The 14858-nt window shown below is 43.4% G+C and overlaps 1 protein-coding gene across 1 annotated transcript in view; it reads left to right on the top strand.

Moving 5' to 3' along the window:
• The window catches only part of OPLAH (5-oxoprolinase, ATP-hydrolysing), a 161582-nt gene that overhangs the window by 5827 nt on the left and 140897 nt on the right, over positions 1-14858 (top strand). The window contains exon 3 of the mRNA XM_030220113.1: positions 9043-9210. Within this exon, the coding sequence (XP_030075973.1) occupies positions 9058-9210 (153 nt within the window). The 5' untranslated portion in view covers positions 9043-9057. The remainder of the gene's footprint in view (positions 1-9042; positions 9211-14858) is intronic.

Here is a 14858-nt window from a genome sequence, read left to right on the forward strand (position 1 = left end):
CGTCGAAAATGATAAAGGGGATGGGACGACTTCCCTATGAGGAAAGGCTAGAGCAGCTGAGGCTCTTCAGCTTGGAGAAAAGACAGCTGAGGGGAGATATGATAGAGATCAATAAAATAATGTGTGGAGTGAAACGGGTAGATATGAATTGCTAGTTTACTCTTTCCAAAAATACTAGGACTAGGGGGCATGCGATGAAGCTACAAAGTAGTAAATTTTAAAACAAACTGGAGAAAATATTTTTCACTGAGTGTGTAATTAAACTCTGGAATTCATTGCCAGAAAATGTGGTAAAAGCAGTTAGCTTAGCGGGGTTTCTAATGGAAGAGTCCATAGGCCGTTAGGATAGACTTGGGGAAGATTCACTGCTTGTTTCCAGGATGGGCAGCATAGCATGTATTGTACTGTTTTAGGATCTTGCCAGGTACTTGTGACCTGGGTTGGCCACTGTTGGAAACAGGATGCTGGGCTTGATGAACCTTCAGTCTGTCCCAGTATGGCAACACTTATGTACTAAAATCTTTGCTCCTGGTGCTGCAGATTGGAAACTCCCTGATCTTCCCTTTGAAGGGGGAAAGTCCTACTGCCCTCTGGAGGCCCGGCACTTTGTAGGGAACCCAGTTCTAGGTCCGCTCTCAGTGCATCCGGCACTGAGGCCACTTCAGCGCTACCCCTGAATATCTTTCCATTGCCAGATTTGGCGGGAGATGCTGCTCTTCCGGACTGAGAGAGGTGTTGTGTGCCAAAGCAGTGGCTTCCAATGGCTCCCAAGCCGCCACTAGTGGGTGTGGTCCGGGTTCCAACACCAGACGCTGGAGGTGATGATTCATTGAACCTGCAGCATGGGGTCGTTGAAGGAACTGAAGCATGCCCTTGATCAACCCCTTTCCGCTTTTTGCCCCTCCCCCATTAATGGGGTGGGGAGAAAAATATATCTCACACTATGCTCTGCCCCCTTGATGCGACTCCTGAATCCATGAGAAGTATGGAACTTTGAAAGTCTAGGTGCTTTGAAAAAGAGCCCCTATATCTTTTTTTTTTTTTTTTTGAGATGCGTTGACCAGAATTGCATTCAGTACTCAATATAATACAACAGTACAATCAGTACTTATACCTCGCAAGGTCTCATAAGAGCTCCATGTGGTTTACAATGGAGAGATACAAAAACATTATAACATTCTCATTTTTGTTTTCCATTCCTTTCCTAATAATACCTAACATTCTACTTGCTTTCTTAGCCACCGCTGCACACTGAGCAGAGGGTTTCAACATATCATTAACGATGACACCTAGATCTTTTTCCTGGACGTGATTCCTAATGTGTATCCTTGCATCACGTGGCTATAGTTCAGGTTCCTCTTTCCCACATGCATCACTTTGCACTTGCTCACATTAAGCATCATCTTAGGGACAGTGAGCAACACAGCTGTAGCACTGGTGTGAATTATATTATTCATTGTATTTGAATTGTGTACAGTAACTGGAGGGGAGGGAGGAGGTGTGGGACTGAGCTCCTTCACCTCTTCTGCCCTGAAATGGGGAAATGTCATTTCCAAAAAGAGGAGTCGCTGGGCAGTCTGTGGTTTGCTTGGGGCCTCCTTCAGTGTGGGGCCCTTTATTTCTGTTGGACTCTGCCACATTTTGTAGAAGTCTCTGACCTTCTAGCATCTTGCCGCAATCCCTTCCTTTTCAGTTCTGTTGGATACTGACCTTTTCAGTGTGTCTCTCCCGGCTCTGGAAGTCTTTGAAAGGTGTGAGGGTGACATTGTAAACAGTACCAGCCTGTTTGCCCTGCGCTTTGTAAATATTGGCAAAAAGACAGGCAGGAGACTGGCTTCAGATACTTAATACACAGTCTCCTGTTTCGACAGCATGAAACTTGCAGTATTTATCCTGCAAAACAATGATGATCTGACCTTTTTGAGTTTATGAATCGTTTTCTTATTTATTCCCCTCTGTTTCAGCTTTTAATTATCTTCTTTCCAACCCAACAGAAATATGGAAAGAATTATACAAAACAGAGTAAATGATGCAAGGGATAGAGAATGTCTGTCTGGGACAAAAGAACTTTCTGAATAAAGACCAAAATGGACTGAAACTTGACATGGGGGGAAAAGCCAGTGAATACATACTAAGTTCCAAAGTGGGCTGGATTGGACTGGGGGTTTCAAAGAAATAATCTTTCCAGTGGTCTAATACATTTCTATGGGAGAGGTAGCTCCAGCTTCTCCATGTAGACATTGTTAAAGTGAAACACAGTTAAGACATCGCTCCTTTCAAACCCCCCCCCATTCTCTACCGCTCAGCAGCTCTGCAGCATCCCCCCTGAACTGCCCCGCACAACTGCTTGACTGCACTGCTGCACCCCGAAAAGTAATCTTTTGCAACTGCCCCCACCACCCCAAACTGCTGCTACCTTCAAAACGACTTCTGTAACTGCTCCACTGCCCCCCCATTACTTCCCCCTCCCCTTCCCACACAAGCACACATAGAAGGCACACATAAATACATAAAAATGATGGCAGATGAAGTCCATATGGCCTTTCTACAATCCCTTCTTAGAAATGTTTCTCTGTTTGTCCTATTCTTTATTGAATTCATGTACAGTCCTAGTCTCCACCTCCATTGGGAAGCTGTTCCAACCATCCACCACCATTTTCATAAAGAAGTATTTCTTTAGGTTACATAAGTTTGTCCTCTTTCACATTCATCCTATGCCAGTGATTCCCAACCTTGTCCTGGAAGCACCCCAGCCAGTCAGGTTTTCGGGATACCCACAATGAATATTCATGAGAGAGATTTGCATTCACTGCCTCCACTACATGCAAATCTCTCAGGATACCCACAATTAATGTTCATGAGAGAGATCTGCATTCTCTGCCTCCACTATATGCCAATCTCTCATGAATATTCATTATGGGTATCCTGAAAACCTGACTGCCTGGGGTGCCTCCAGGACCAGGTTTGGGAACCACTGTCCTATCCTCTTTGTTCCAGAGCTTCCTTTTAATTGAATGAGGCCTGCCTCCTGTGTATTTATGCCAAGCAATATTTTAAAAATACATATTTTATTCAGCAAACATCAACCATGTGTCAGAGAAAATAGTGTTCCCACATTAACAGAATGCAGAGTATAAGTCACATCGGTAGAGTTATTCAAAATCTTTCAGTTTTGCTGGTTAATGCCACAGCAATATTTTTAAGTGTCTCTTTTGTATCTCCCCTCTCCACCCAAAGTATGCATGTTGAGTTCTTTAAGTCTGTCCCAATGTGGTTTAAGAATAAAGACCACGGACATACAGAGGCATCACCTCCTTTTTCCTGCTGGGCATTCCTTTCCGTGTGCTCCTGAGCATCCTTCTGGCTTTTGCTGTTTTTCCTACTTGTTTAGCCACCTTAAGATCATCATAAGAACATAAGTGTTGCCATACTGGAACACACCAAAGGTCCATCAAGCCCGGCATCCTGTTTCCAACAGTGGCCAATCCAGTTACAAGTACCTGTCAAGATCCCAAAACAGTACAATACATTTTATTCTCCCCAAGTCCATCTTAATAATGGCTTATGGACTTTTCTTTTAGGAAGCTATCCAAACCTCTTTTAAACCCTGCTAAGCTAACTGTTTTACTACATTCTGTGGCAACAAATAACAGAATTTAATTACTTATTGAGTGAATAAATATTTTCTCAGATTTGTTTTTAATTTACTTTGAAGCTTCATTGCGTGCCCGCTAGTCTTAGTATTTTCGGAAAGAGTAAATACCTATTCCACTCCACTCATTTTATAGACCTATCATATCTTTTCTCAGCCACCAAGCTTAAGAGCTCTAGCCACTTTAACCTTTCCTCATAGGGAAGTCATCCCATTCCCTTTATCATTTTCATCGCCCTTCTCTGTACCTTTTCTAATTCCACTGTATCTTTTTTTGAGATGTTGTGACCAGAATTGCACACAATATTCGAGGTGCGGTCACACCATTGAGTGATACAAAGGCATTATAACGTCCTCATATTTGTCTTCCATTCCTTTCCTAATAATACCTAACATTCTATTTGCTTTCTTAGCTGCCGCCGCACACTGAGCAGAGAGTTTCAACGTAACATCAATGATGACACCTGGATTCCTTTCCTGGTCGGTGACTCCTAATGTTGGAACCTTGCATCATGTAACACACAAGTAAATCAGCTCTGTTTCATGCAGATTCAAGGCCTCTGCTCTATTAGAACATTTAGGTTCAGTAGATAGCATTAAAAATTACACATTTATGGTTCACAGCATTGAAGATCTCGGCTTTCTGCTTTGAGTGAAACTGAAAAATTTTTCCTCATTATGTGACTGATTTTCCAGTTCTGCCTTAACGTACGTGACTTTCCAGCTCTCCCTAAACTCCTGCTAGACTCTAGTAGTCCAGTTCAATTTCTCCATAACAGTTCTACCAATATTAATAGCTGCTGAACTTTTCACCTTGGGGTGTTCTCAGAATTTCCAGATCAGAGAATTGTCAATCACGGGTAGGAGAGTCAATCTTAAGGGGATTTTTAAGATAAGAGGTTTGATAGAGCGATGACAAGACAAATTTTGAGATTTGATGTCCAGAGATTTTGAAAATATTGCTTTATCAGTTTTACACAACTCACTGAGTACTTTGTCATATAAAATGGACTAATGATGAGATAGGTTAACATGTAAGCTCTCTTGAGCAGGGACTGTCCTTCCCCATGTTTAAACTTATACAGCGCTGCGTAACCCTGGCAGCGCTATAGAAATGCTAAGTAGTAGTAAAGTGAAAACCTTACTATTCACTATTTATATTAAATTTAAAACTTAGCTCTTTGAATGGGGTAATCTTAGGAGGGAAACTGCTAGTATAAATAGCAAACCCAGTAAGGTAGTTAACCTTGTCTTTGGGTACTGCTCTCTGATCACTGTTCTCCTGCTGCAAGGGAAGAGGCTTAGTTCTTACCTTCCTAAGGGGATCTTTTACTAAGCCACGGTAGAAATCAGCTGGCAGTAAATGCTGAGACGCCCATAGGAATATAATGGGCGTCTCAGTGTTTACTGGCAGCTGATTTCTACTGCGAGCTAAGAATGCTACTGCGGCTTAGTAAAAGGCCCTCTAACTGAAATACACCTACTAAGGAGGAAGAGGGACTTTGGCTGTCCAAGCCACTGCACCTGGAGAGACAAGGAAGGAAGTGAGAGGTGGAACAGAGAACCAGCTCAACACCCTGTCTGCACAGAGATAAGGGGAGAAAGAGTTGCAAAATCAAAGTTGAAAGAAAAATCAGGGACCAAAGGAGGATCCCTAGGACACAGAGATCCAGTAGCTGGGTTTCTCTCAGCAGAAGGGATTTATAGAGCAGCACTCCTCTGGAGGAGGGGTCCAGAGAGAGAGTACAGCTGTTAAGAACATTTATCAGGAACCTCTGTCAGGACAGAGTGTTCATAAGGAAACCTACTAAAGACTGTAAGGGTAGGAAACTATTTTATTAAACTACTGCTTGTATAAGCTTAGTAGCATTTAAAAAAAAAATTATTTATAAAGATTTCTAGTCTGCATAATTTACAGTTCTGAGCAGAGTACAAAAACATACATATAAAATAACAACAAAACAATATAAGACTATGAACCTCACAGAAAAGCAGTAAAAATATTTTTAAAAGTCCATATCAGTGAGAAATATTAAACGCGTGCTGAAACAGCATAATCCAGTGGTTCCTAAACCTAGTCCTGGAGGCACCCAGCCAGTCAGGTTTTCAGGATATCCACAATGAATATTCATGAGAGATTTGCATGCAGTGGTGCGTGCAAATTTCTCTCATGAATATTCATTGTGGATATCCTGAAAACCTGACTGGCTAGGGTGCCTCCAGGACTAGGTTTGGGAACCACTGGCATAGTCTTTAAAACTTCTTTAAAATCATTCAAATTCTTCAAAGCCCTCACCTAAAGGTAAAGAATTTCACAGCCTCAGTCCTGCAATATATTAAAAAAAAAATAATAACCATTTTAAACGATGGGACATTTAATATATTACGAGATGCAGATCTCAGTGACCTTGATGGTTGATGCAAATGTAAAGTAGATGCAATGGCAGGAGAAATTGTATTCACCATCACTTTAAAAACTAACAACAGAATTTTATATTGGATCATAGACGCCCCAATCTACATGTTAAACCTTGTGGACCTACCTCCCAGAAACGCCTCAAAATCATCCCGTAAATTTCTTGACCTGCACTTCCCCAACTGCAAAGGACTAAAATGCAAGAGGATGCATGATACCACCTTCTCCTACATGAGCACGAAGTTATGGAACGCACTACCTAGAGACCTGAAGACAATCAACGAAACAACTATCTTTCGCAAATCCCTCAAGACGTATTTCTTCAACAAAGCTTACAATGAAAACCCAGAACTGTACTAATCCACCTCTGAAAACCCATCGTCTAAGAAAACCAATTGTTTAATATTCCTACTAAATTCCTTCCTTCTTCTCTCTACTTCTTCCCCTAATTAATCTCTGCATAACAATAATTGTACCTGACATCCAGGATTAACTGTGTATAACAAAAATATGTAAACCACTTTGAGCCTGCAAATAGGTGGGATAAGGTGGGATATAAATGCAATAAATAATAATAATCCTATAATCATGTAAATAAATAAGCGCAGGAGTAATATGATCAAATTGCCTCAATCCTAAAAGAATATGAGCTGCAGCATTCTTAGCTAGGTTCTTCTGAGCAATCTGTAGCAGGGGAGCCTGGTTCAAATCCCATTACAGCTCCTTGTGATCTTTTGCTGAGGTACAGTATTCTCAATGGAGAAAGTTAGTGAGGTTCCCCAGGGGTCTGTGCTGGGACCGCTGCTTTTTAACATATTTATAAATGACCTAGAGATGGGAGTAACTAGTGAGGTAATTAAATTTGCTGATGACACAAAGTTATTCAAAGTTGTTAAATCGCGGGAGGATTGTGAAAAATTACAAGCGGACCTTACGAGACTGAGAGACTGGGCGTCTTAATGGCAGATGACGTTTAATGTGAGCAAGTGCAAAGTGATGCATGTGGAAAAGAGGAACCCGAATTATAGCTACGTCATGCAAGGTTCCATGTTAGTAGTCACAGACCAAGAAAGGGATCTAGGTGTCGTCGTTGATGATACGTTGAAACCTTCTGCTCAGTGTGCTGCTGTGGCTAAGAAAGCAAATAGAATGTTAGGTATTATTAGGAAAGGAATGGAAAACAAAAATGAGGATGTTGTAATGCCTTTGTATCGCTCCATGGTGCAATTGCACCTCGAATATTGCGTTCAATTCTGGTCGCCATATCTCAAAAAAGATATAGTGGAATTAGAAAAGGTACAGAGAAGGGCGACGAAAATGATAAAGGGGATGGGACGACTTCCCTATGAGGAAAGGCTAAAGCGGCTAGGGCACTTCAGCTTGGAGAAAAGGCGGCTGAGGGGAGATATGATAGAGGTCTATAAAATAATGAGTGGAGTGGAACGGGTAGATGTGAAGCGTCTGTTTATGCTTTCCAAAAATACTAGGACTAGGGGGCATGCGATGAAGCTACAATGTAGTAAATTTAAAATGAATCAGAGCAAATGTTTCTTCACTCAACGTGTAATTAAACTCTGGAATTCGTTGCCAGAGATTGTGGTAAAGGTGGATGGCTTAGCAGAGTTTTAAAAAGTTTTGGACGGCTTCCTAAAGAAAAAGTCCATAGACCATTATTAAATGGACTTGGGGAAAATCCACTATTTCTGGGATATGCGTGGGGTAAACATAAAGGAATCCTATTCAGAAGGAATGGATCCTAAGGAGCTTAGCCGAGATTGGGTGGCAGAGCCAGCCGGTGGTGGGAGGCGAGGATAGTGCTGGGCAGACTTATACGATCTGTGCCAGAGCCAGTGGTGGGAGGCGGGGCTGGTGGTTGGGAGGTGGGGATAGTGCTGGACAGACATACGGTCTGTGCCCTGAAGAGGACAGGTACAAATTAAAGTAGGGTATACACAAAAAGTAGCACATATGAGTTTGTCTAGTTGGGCAGACTGGATGGACCATGCAGGTTTTTTTCTGCCGTCATTTACTATGTATAGAATGTTTTGTACTTTTTTGGGATCTTGCCAGTTATTTGTGACCTGGATTGGCCACTGTTGGAAACAGGATGCTGGGCTTGATGGACCTTTGGTCTTTCCTAGTATGGCAATAATTATGTACAGTCTCAGACTGTGATCCTTCCAGGAACTGAAAAATACCTGTTGTACCTGAACATACTTGAGCTTCAATAGATTTAAGCAATATATAAGAAGTAGGACTACTTTTTAAATAATCCTGTATTTTGCACAGGACCCACATCACTTCTGGGTCCACGCTTGACCTGCATATTCAATGCCAAGGTCTGAGCCTGTCCAGCATTGAATATTCAGGTCTAATTTAGCTTACAGTGGTTAGCATTTAAAGAAATGCTGCCATCACCGGCTGAATATTGGGCCCTTCTATCTTTTATATCCTTAGGGAGGTACAGCCTCCTAAACAGAGCATTGTGCTCCAAGTGAGTCTCTCCTCATGAGCAGTGCACAGGAATTATCACCTCCTCCTCTCTGTGATAGGCAGACACCATGGTCAGCCCATTCTTGTCACTTCCTCCCTCGGTGGCCCTTTAGTGTGGGAGCGGAGAGGGAAGAGGAACAGTGAGAACCCGTCTCACCACTTACTTTGGTACTAGAGTGAACTCCAGGTTTGGAGTCTTTTTGCAAAATTTGAAATGGAGTCCGCTTTATCTCCTTTTTAACAGCCACAAGCTGTGAGGCCCTGAGCTGTAGATCAGGCCATAATCCAGCATCGTCAGCTGTAGCCTTTACACAGTGTCTGCTGCCTTTTTTTTTAATTTAAGAGCTGACAACAAGGCTTTCTGTCTCTTCCCATCCATACCTTTGTCCGAGTGTGTGCTTCATGCTCACTCCCCACTTCTCCCTGTCCGTTCTGTCTAAGCTTGTGTTTCAGTTCCACCTCACACTGCCTCCTTCTGCAGGTTGCTTCAGGATAGATGTTTCAGTTTGCCATAGATCGAGGAGGCACGTTCACGGATGTCTTCGCCCGTTGCCCCGGTGGTAAAGTGAGGGTGCTGAAGCTCCTCTCGGAGGACCCGGAGAACTACAGGGACGCCCCCACCGAAGGGATTCGACGGATACTCGAGGAGGTGAGTGAACTCCATGTTACTGGGGCCTCCACAGTGGATTCCCTGAGGGCTTTGAGAGCTGTAAGTTATTTGAAGAGAAATTCTATAGATTGACATCTCAGTCTAGAAACCTCAATGTTGTACCTCTAGTACCAATTCTATAATAGTGTCTTGTTGCCAAGATTCCAATATATAAGGCTAGCATAAGATTGGTGTTGGTGCTCCCTCTCACGCCATGTCAATAGCAGAAGTAAATTAATTGTGGTTTTGTAGTATTCTATATATCATATGCCTAACTGGGAGGTAGAGGCCGACCGAATTTCAGTTTTGGACTTGGCACCAAAACCGGACAGAAATCCGTGTTCAGTAGGGCCACTGAGACACGCAGCCGGGCTCAGGGCAGGGCTATCTCTGCCCGTCCCCTTATCTTCCTAAGTCTGAATGTTCCTCCCTCAGTCTGTCATCTCCTGCGTGCCGGGACCTGGATGATTGCATTAATGCAATAACCTGGGTCCACCCGGGTTATGGCGTTATTACAATCATCCAGGTCCCTCTGGCACACAGGAACAGGAGAGAGACAGATTTGGAAGTAGGCAAGCAGGAAGAAGCTTGCTGGTGCTGCTCCCCCCCCCCCCCCCGAAGCTGGGCCTGGGGAATTCCTCCCCCCCCTTGGTGGCCCTGGGGTTCAGGATTTGACCAACAATGCCTGTGCATTTTCATCTGAAAGCCGAAACTCGCTCCCTCCTCTCACAATCACTTCCTGCCATCCCTGGGCCTAGCTTAGGAAAACCTTGTTGTCTAGTGAAGTCTTAAGGGACAGGAACAAACCTCACTCATCCCTTCTCCGTAGCACTGCTGCATTTGGTGCTATGGCACTTATAGAATAGCAGCTAGTGCACATATGTACCTGCCAATTTAATGGTGCCTTTGACACGTCCAAGTGGAGCCTGCCACTTTATGTAATTGTCTCCTTTGGTGTTTTACAAAGAAAAACAGGTTTAGCATGTGAAATTAATTCCTAAAGAATCAACCCTGTCATTGGATTGTGCACATTTCTTATAGGCAACCCCCCCCCCCCCCCCCAATCTTCTCAGTGCTGCAGCACGGTGGTGATGCACCTCTCTGCACATATTGTCCCACATGTTGTCTGGGATGTGATGAGGTTGGTGGCATAATTATCAGCTGAGCTTCCGCAAGGGAGAAGGGACATAGCCTGAGGATGGCGAGGCAGAGCAGGTCTTAAAGAATATTTCCCTCCCCAGCTCTGGTCCTCATTTCCTTTTTTTTCTTACTCCTCACTTCCCCACTTTGCAGATCTCAGTCTCCTTTCTCTCCAGTTCTCCTTTCCCAGTCCTAAGATTCCTATCCAGAAACCCTGCAATGGTAAATGTCAGGGTTTCAGCAGAGATTATTAATAGACTAATCACGTTGCTTAAAAACACAAGCACCAGATTATACAGGTAGGCTGGTACACAAAGCCCATCTTGATAATGAGAAGGGCTCCCCCCCCCCATACCTTTGGGCCACTGAGCCTGGGCCCAGTAGACCTGTGCGTAGATTGTCCCTGCCTGCAAAAGAATGAAATAAATTATACATACACAGAAGTAAGGTTAGAACTTTTGTGTGTGTGTGTGTTTAATATAGAACAAAGACAAAAGTCTTGAAACAAGAATAAAACAAACAAAAAAATCAGGAGATATTAACATCCAAAACTATGGAATATAGAAAATTATAATAGGATTATAGCCCACCTCAGGGGCGACAAGAGGTTTAAGAAGGTCATAGGAAGCTGGTCTATATTAACCAGCAATTTCTATAAAGAAAAGTAATAATATACATAAGCTGTAGTCTTGCTTAAGAAGTACTCCAGTATTCAACCAATGCAAGTCCTATTTTATTCTACTATGTCCAAGGCTTTTGTTCAAAATAGGGGGAAAAAAGACTTCAGAATCTCAGCAGGCTGTCTTATATTAAAGACTGCTTTATATGGAAAACAAAGTTCCAGCTGAGCCAATATGAGCCAGCTGTTTTCAATATAAGACGGTCTGCTGAGCGTCTGAAGTCTTCCTGCCAGTGGCGTAGCCAGACCTGAGATTTTGGGTGGGCCCAGAGCTAATATGGGTGGGCATGCACTGTCTATATGAGTAGCATCTCTTGGGATCCTACAATATAATGCCTTAGAATTCACTTGATGATGGATTTCTAAGTAGTCTGCCCAACAGCTGCCCTGCATCAGTATAACCACATACATACTTAATGGAAAAAATGATATTTTTAAATATAATTACATTATCCCACAATCTCTCCATTGCAAAATGCTGTACACAAACTTGTGCAAAAACACACTCATATCCTTACTAAACCATAATAGCACTAATTCCAAGGATAGGATGAGCTACAACCTTATGCATGAAAAGGCAGAACTGTAATTACACCAGGCTCTAAAACACCAATACACTACCTCGTGAAAAAAAAAAGCAAAACAAAAAGGGCTGCAAATACTACACGCTAGCAGAATACTGCACCTTGATCACACATGAAAAACACATGACACAACAGACATGACACAAGGAGCTAGAAATCAAAAAATATGAAGGCAAAGTACTGTACTGGGGCATGGTATGAGAGTGGGACAAGGGAGGAGCATGGGTGGGGCAGGTGTCAGGTTTTTCTTTGGCAACTCTACCCAAGGAGAGGGCACACCAACTGCATTAACCTTATTAGGGAAAGAGCACCCTCTCATTCAGCCATGCATGCATCAAAGTGTCTCTTGGAAGAGTAACATTACAAAGCATTTGCAGTGCGGTACCTTTGCTGCTCTGTCTACTGTCCTTATATAACGTGAAGAGCCAAGGGGTACTGCTTGCTTTCAACATCACAGACATGAATTTTTCCAACCTTGTCTTCAGCTCTGGGGTCCAAGAATCCTGAAAGAGCTCTTTAAAAGAGGGGTGCACTGTAGGGTTGGGAACAAATGGCAAAGCATAAAAGGGAAGAAATTCTGTGGTCTGGCTCAAAGCTGCTCCACTGGTCTCCAGATAGGTTTTAAAGTGAGAGATTCGGTCATCAAAATCTGCTTTGTCCAGCTTTCCTACCGAGTGCTTCCAAGGGAAAACTGCAAAATGGAGTCTCTTAGGGAAGTTCCAGTTGTTTTGGGTAATGGTTTGCCTTTTAGTTTGCATTCCTTTGCAAAACATTTTAGTTTTTTTTTTTTTTTTTAATTCTGCAAAGCTCACATACTCTGTCAGCAAACCAAGCAGCTCCAGGAGGTCGCCCATGATGCGGGGACCGAGGGGGAGGAGGGACCTAGCACCAGCCCCGCCCCCGACGTACAGCTTCTGTTACTCTTTCTGGTTGCTTAGCAACCGCTGCTAATGAAGACAACAGAAAGGCTCCGCTCCGACACCTCCCGCTCTGGCTCGTTCTGACACGCGCACAGTGTTACCGGACCGCAGCTCAGCCACCGTCTCAGCCGCTCGGCGAGTCAAGGACATGAGAAGAGGAATGGAGCACCGGTGCACAGCAGGCGGACAGCAAAGAAAGATGGACACCTTGCCCCGCACGGGGAACTGAAGCAGTTGCAGCGGCGGGCGGGCGTAAAGGCAGCAAGCAGCCAGGCTCGACTCCATCGTTCGCTTCCTGCCCTCTCTCTGCGCCCCGCCTTCCTCTGATGTCATTTCCTTTTAGGCAGGTGGGATGCTGAGAGGGCAGGAAGCGAACGATGGAGTTGAGTCTGGCTGCTTGCTGCTTTTACGTCCGCCTGCTTGCCGCTGCGGGCAAGAAGATTAAGTTGTCAGGTCGCAAAAGAGTGGGTGGGCCTGGCCCACCCGTAGCTACGCCCCTGCTTCCCTCCCCCCCCCCCCCCATTTTAAATAAGAGCCTTGGACATAGTAGAATAAAATAGGTCTTGCATTGGTTGAGTATTACAAACAAAAGTAGGAATTTAAATCCTCACACAACTAATTATACATCCAGATATAGTATGATCCTTGTGAACATAAGTTATAGGGCTAGAACATTTTAACTTTTATAATGCAATAGATATTTACCTTTATTTAAGTTGTAATATAATGTAAATGTGCTGCCAAATAGCCACAGGATTTTCTCATTCTTGCCACAGAATCGGGAAACTGGGGGGCAGTGGGTATGGGTCCATGGATATTCAGTGATGACTTCCTGGAGTACTAAGGCCTGCTGTTAATAAAAAGAATTAAAGATCTTTTTCAGAGGTGTTCAGTTTCTTAAGGGTTTTGTGAGCTAATAACACCCCAGTGTGTGCAGAAGCCAAACTGACAAATTACTGTCCTTTCGACTGAAGACAAGCGTAAGACCAGAACCATTAGAAACAGGTTCATTTGATAATGCGGTATGTACTAAAGCACTGTTAAAGGCACCTATTTGAAGTCTAATTTTACAAAATAGTAGTGTAAGTGACTGAAGATGCACCTTAATTTAGGGTGTGATCACTTACACCTGTCCTGCACCTCTGTGAGCTGGAATGCATGTACATTATAGTTTACACGCACACTTGTGTGGTCAGCCCAAGCTCTGCCTGAGTGCACACTCACTGGAAATGTCATGCCATCATATTGTGCCGCAGACTTTTCTGCTAGTCAGGATTCTATGAGAGACAGTTTGTGAGTAAATGATTGTTTGCACACATAAATGACTTAGCATTTCATCAAAAGAGAGGAAACTACAATTCCCTTTCAGATATAAACCATGAACAATGCTCACAAAAAAATCAAAGCTTTTCGGCATCAAGTCTGCTTCCGGAGTTAACGCCAAAAGAAGGCATTCACCGGCAATTCAAATAACTCGGGCAATGGCACTACCTGAGTTATTTGAATTGCCAGTGAGTGCCTTCATTTGGCGTTAACCCTGGAAGTAGGCTTGATGCCGAAACGCTTTGATTTTTTGTGAACGTTGGATATCGCTATATGTTTCAGCTCTGAACTCGTACACAAGGTAAGCAATGATTTCTTCATTTTGAATATTGGGTTTACTGGCTTTTTTTGTGTAGTTTTGTGTTTTGTTCATAGCGTGCAATAAAATTAAACGTACTTGTTAATTTAGGGTGGTGGAGGTTTGACAGATTAAAATTTTGACTTAAAGGCCTGAAGTTGAAACAGGTGCGTTATAAGATGTCCTAAGATGGTATCATTATGATTGGTTAAATACTAGCATTTACATGTGCTGTTAATGCTTGAAACTGGGCATCCCCTTAGAAAATTACCTCCAAAATAACTTTAAAGGCAAGAAATGTGAAAGAAGACAAGATTTTTCTCCACTGTCCCTTGTGGTCCCTTTTGTGGCATCCAAGGTTGGCTGGAGACCCTGCTGCTGACTAATCACGTTTCTTGTCTCAAAGGGCTTTTTTTATGAATGTTTGTGTATTTTAGAGACTGACTAAAACTGGTGGTTTTGGTTCCGGCCAAAACCGAATCTGCGACTGAAATTTGCCGTTTGGTTTTGGCTGGAACTGAAAGTGTGGCCCCGCTCCCAGTTGCCACTTCCACAAGCCCATCCCCCTGGGCCAGCATTCTCCCCCCACTCTCCACTCATAGGCCCTCCCCAGGCCTACATTCTAAAAGCCCTAGTGGCCTCTTTGGAGTAGGAGCATCCTGAGTTACTCCTGCCCATGCTGGTTCCAATCCCAAAATGGTAGC

The sequence above is a fragment of the Microcaecilia unicolor genome, chromosome 1, assembly GCF_901765095.1.
Source record: "Microcaecilia unicolor chromosome 1, aMicUni1.1, whole genome shotgun sequence".
Classification (NCBI taxonomy): Eukaryota; Metazoa; Chordata; class Amphibia; order Gymnophiona; family Siphonopidae; genus Microcaecilia; species Microcaecilia unicolor.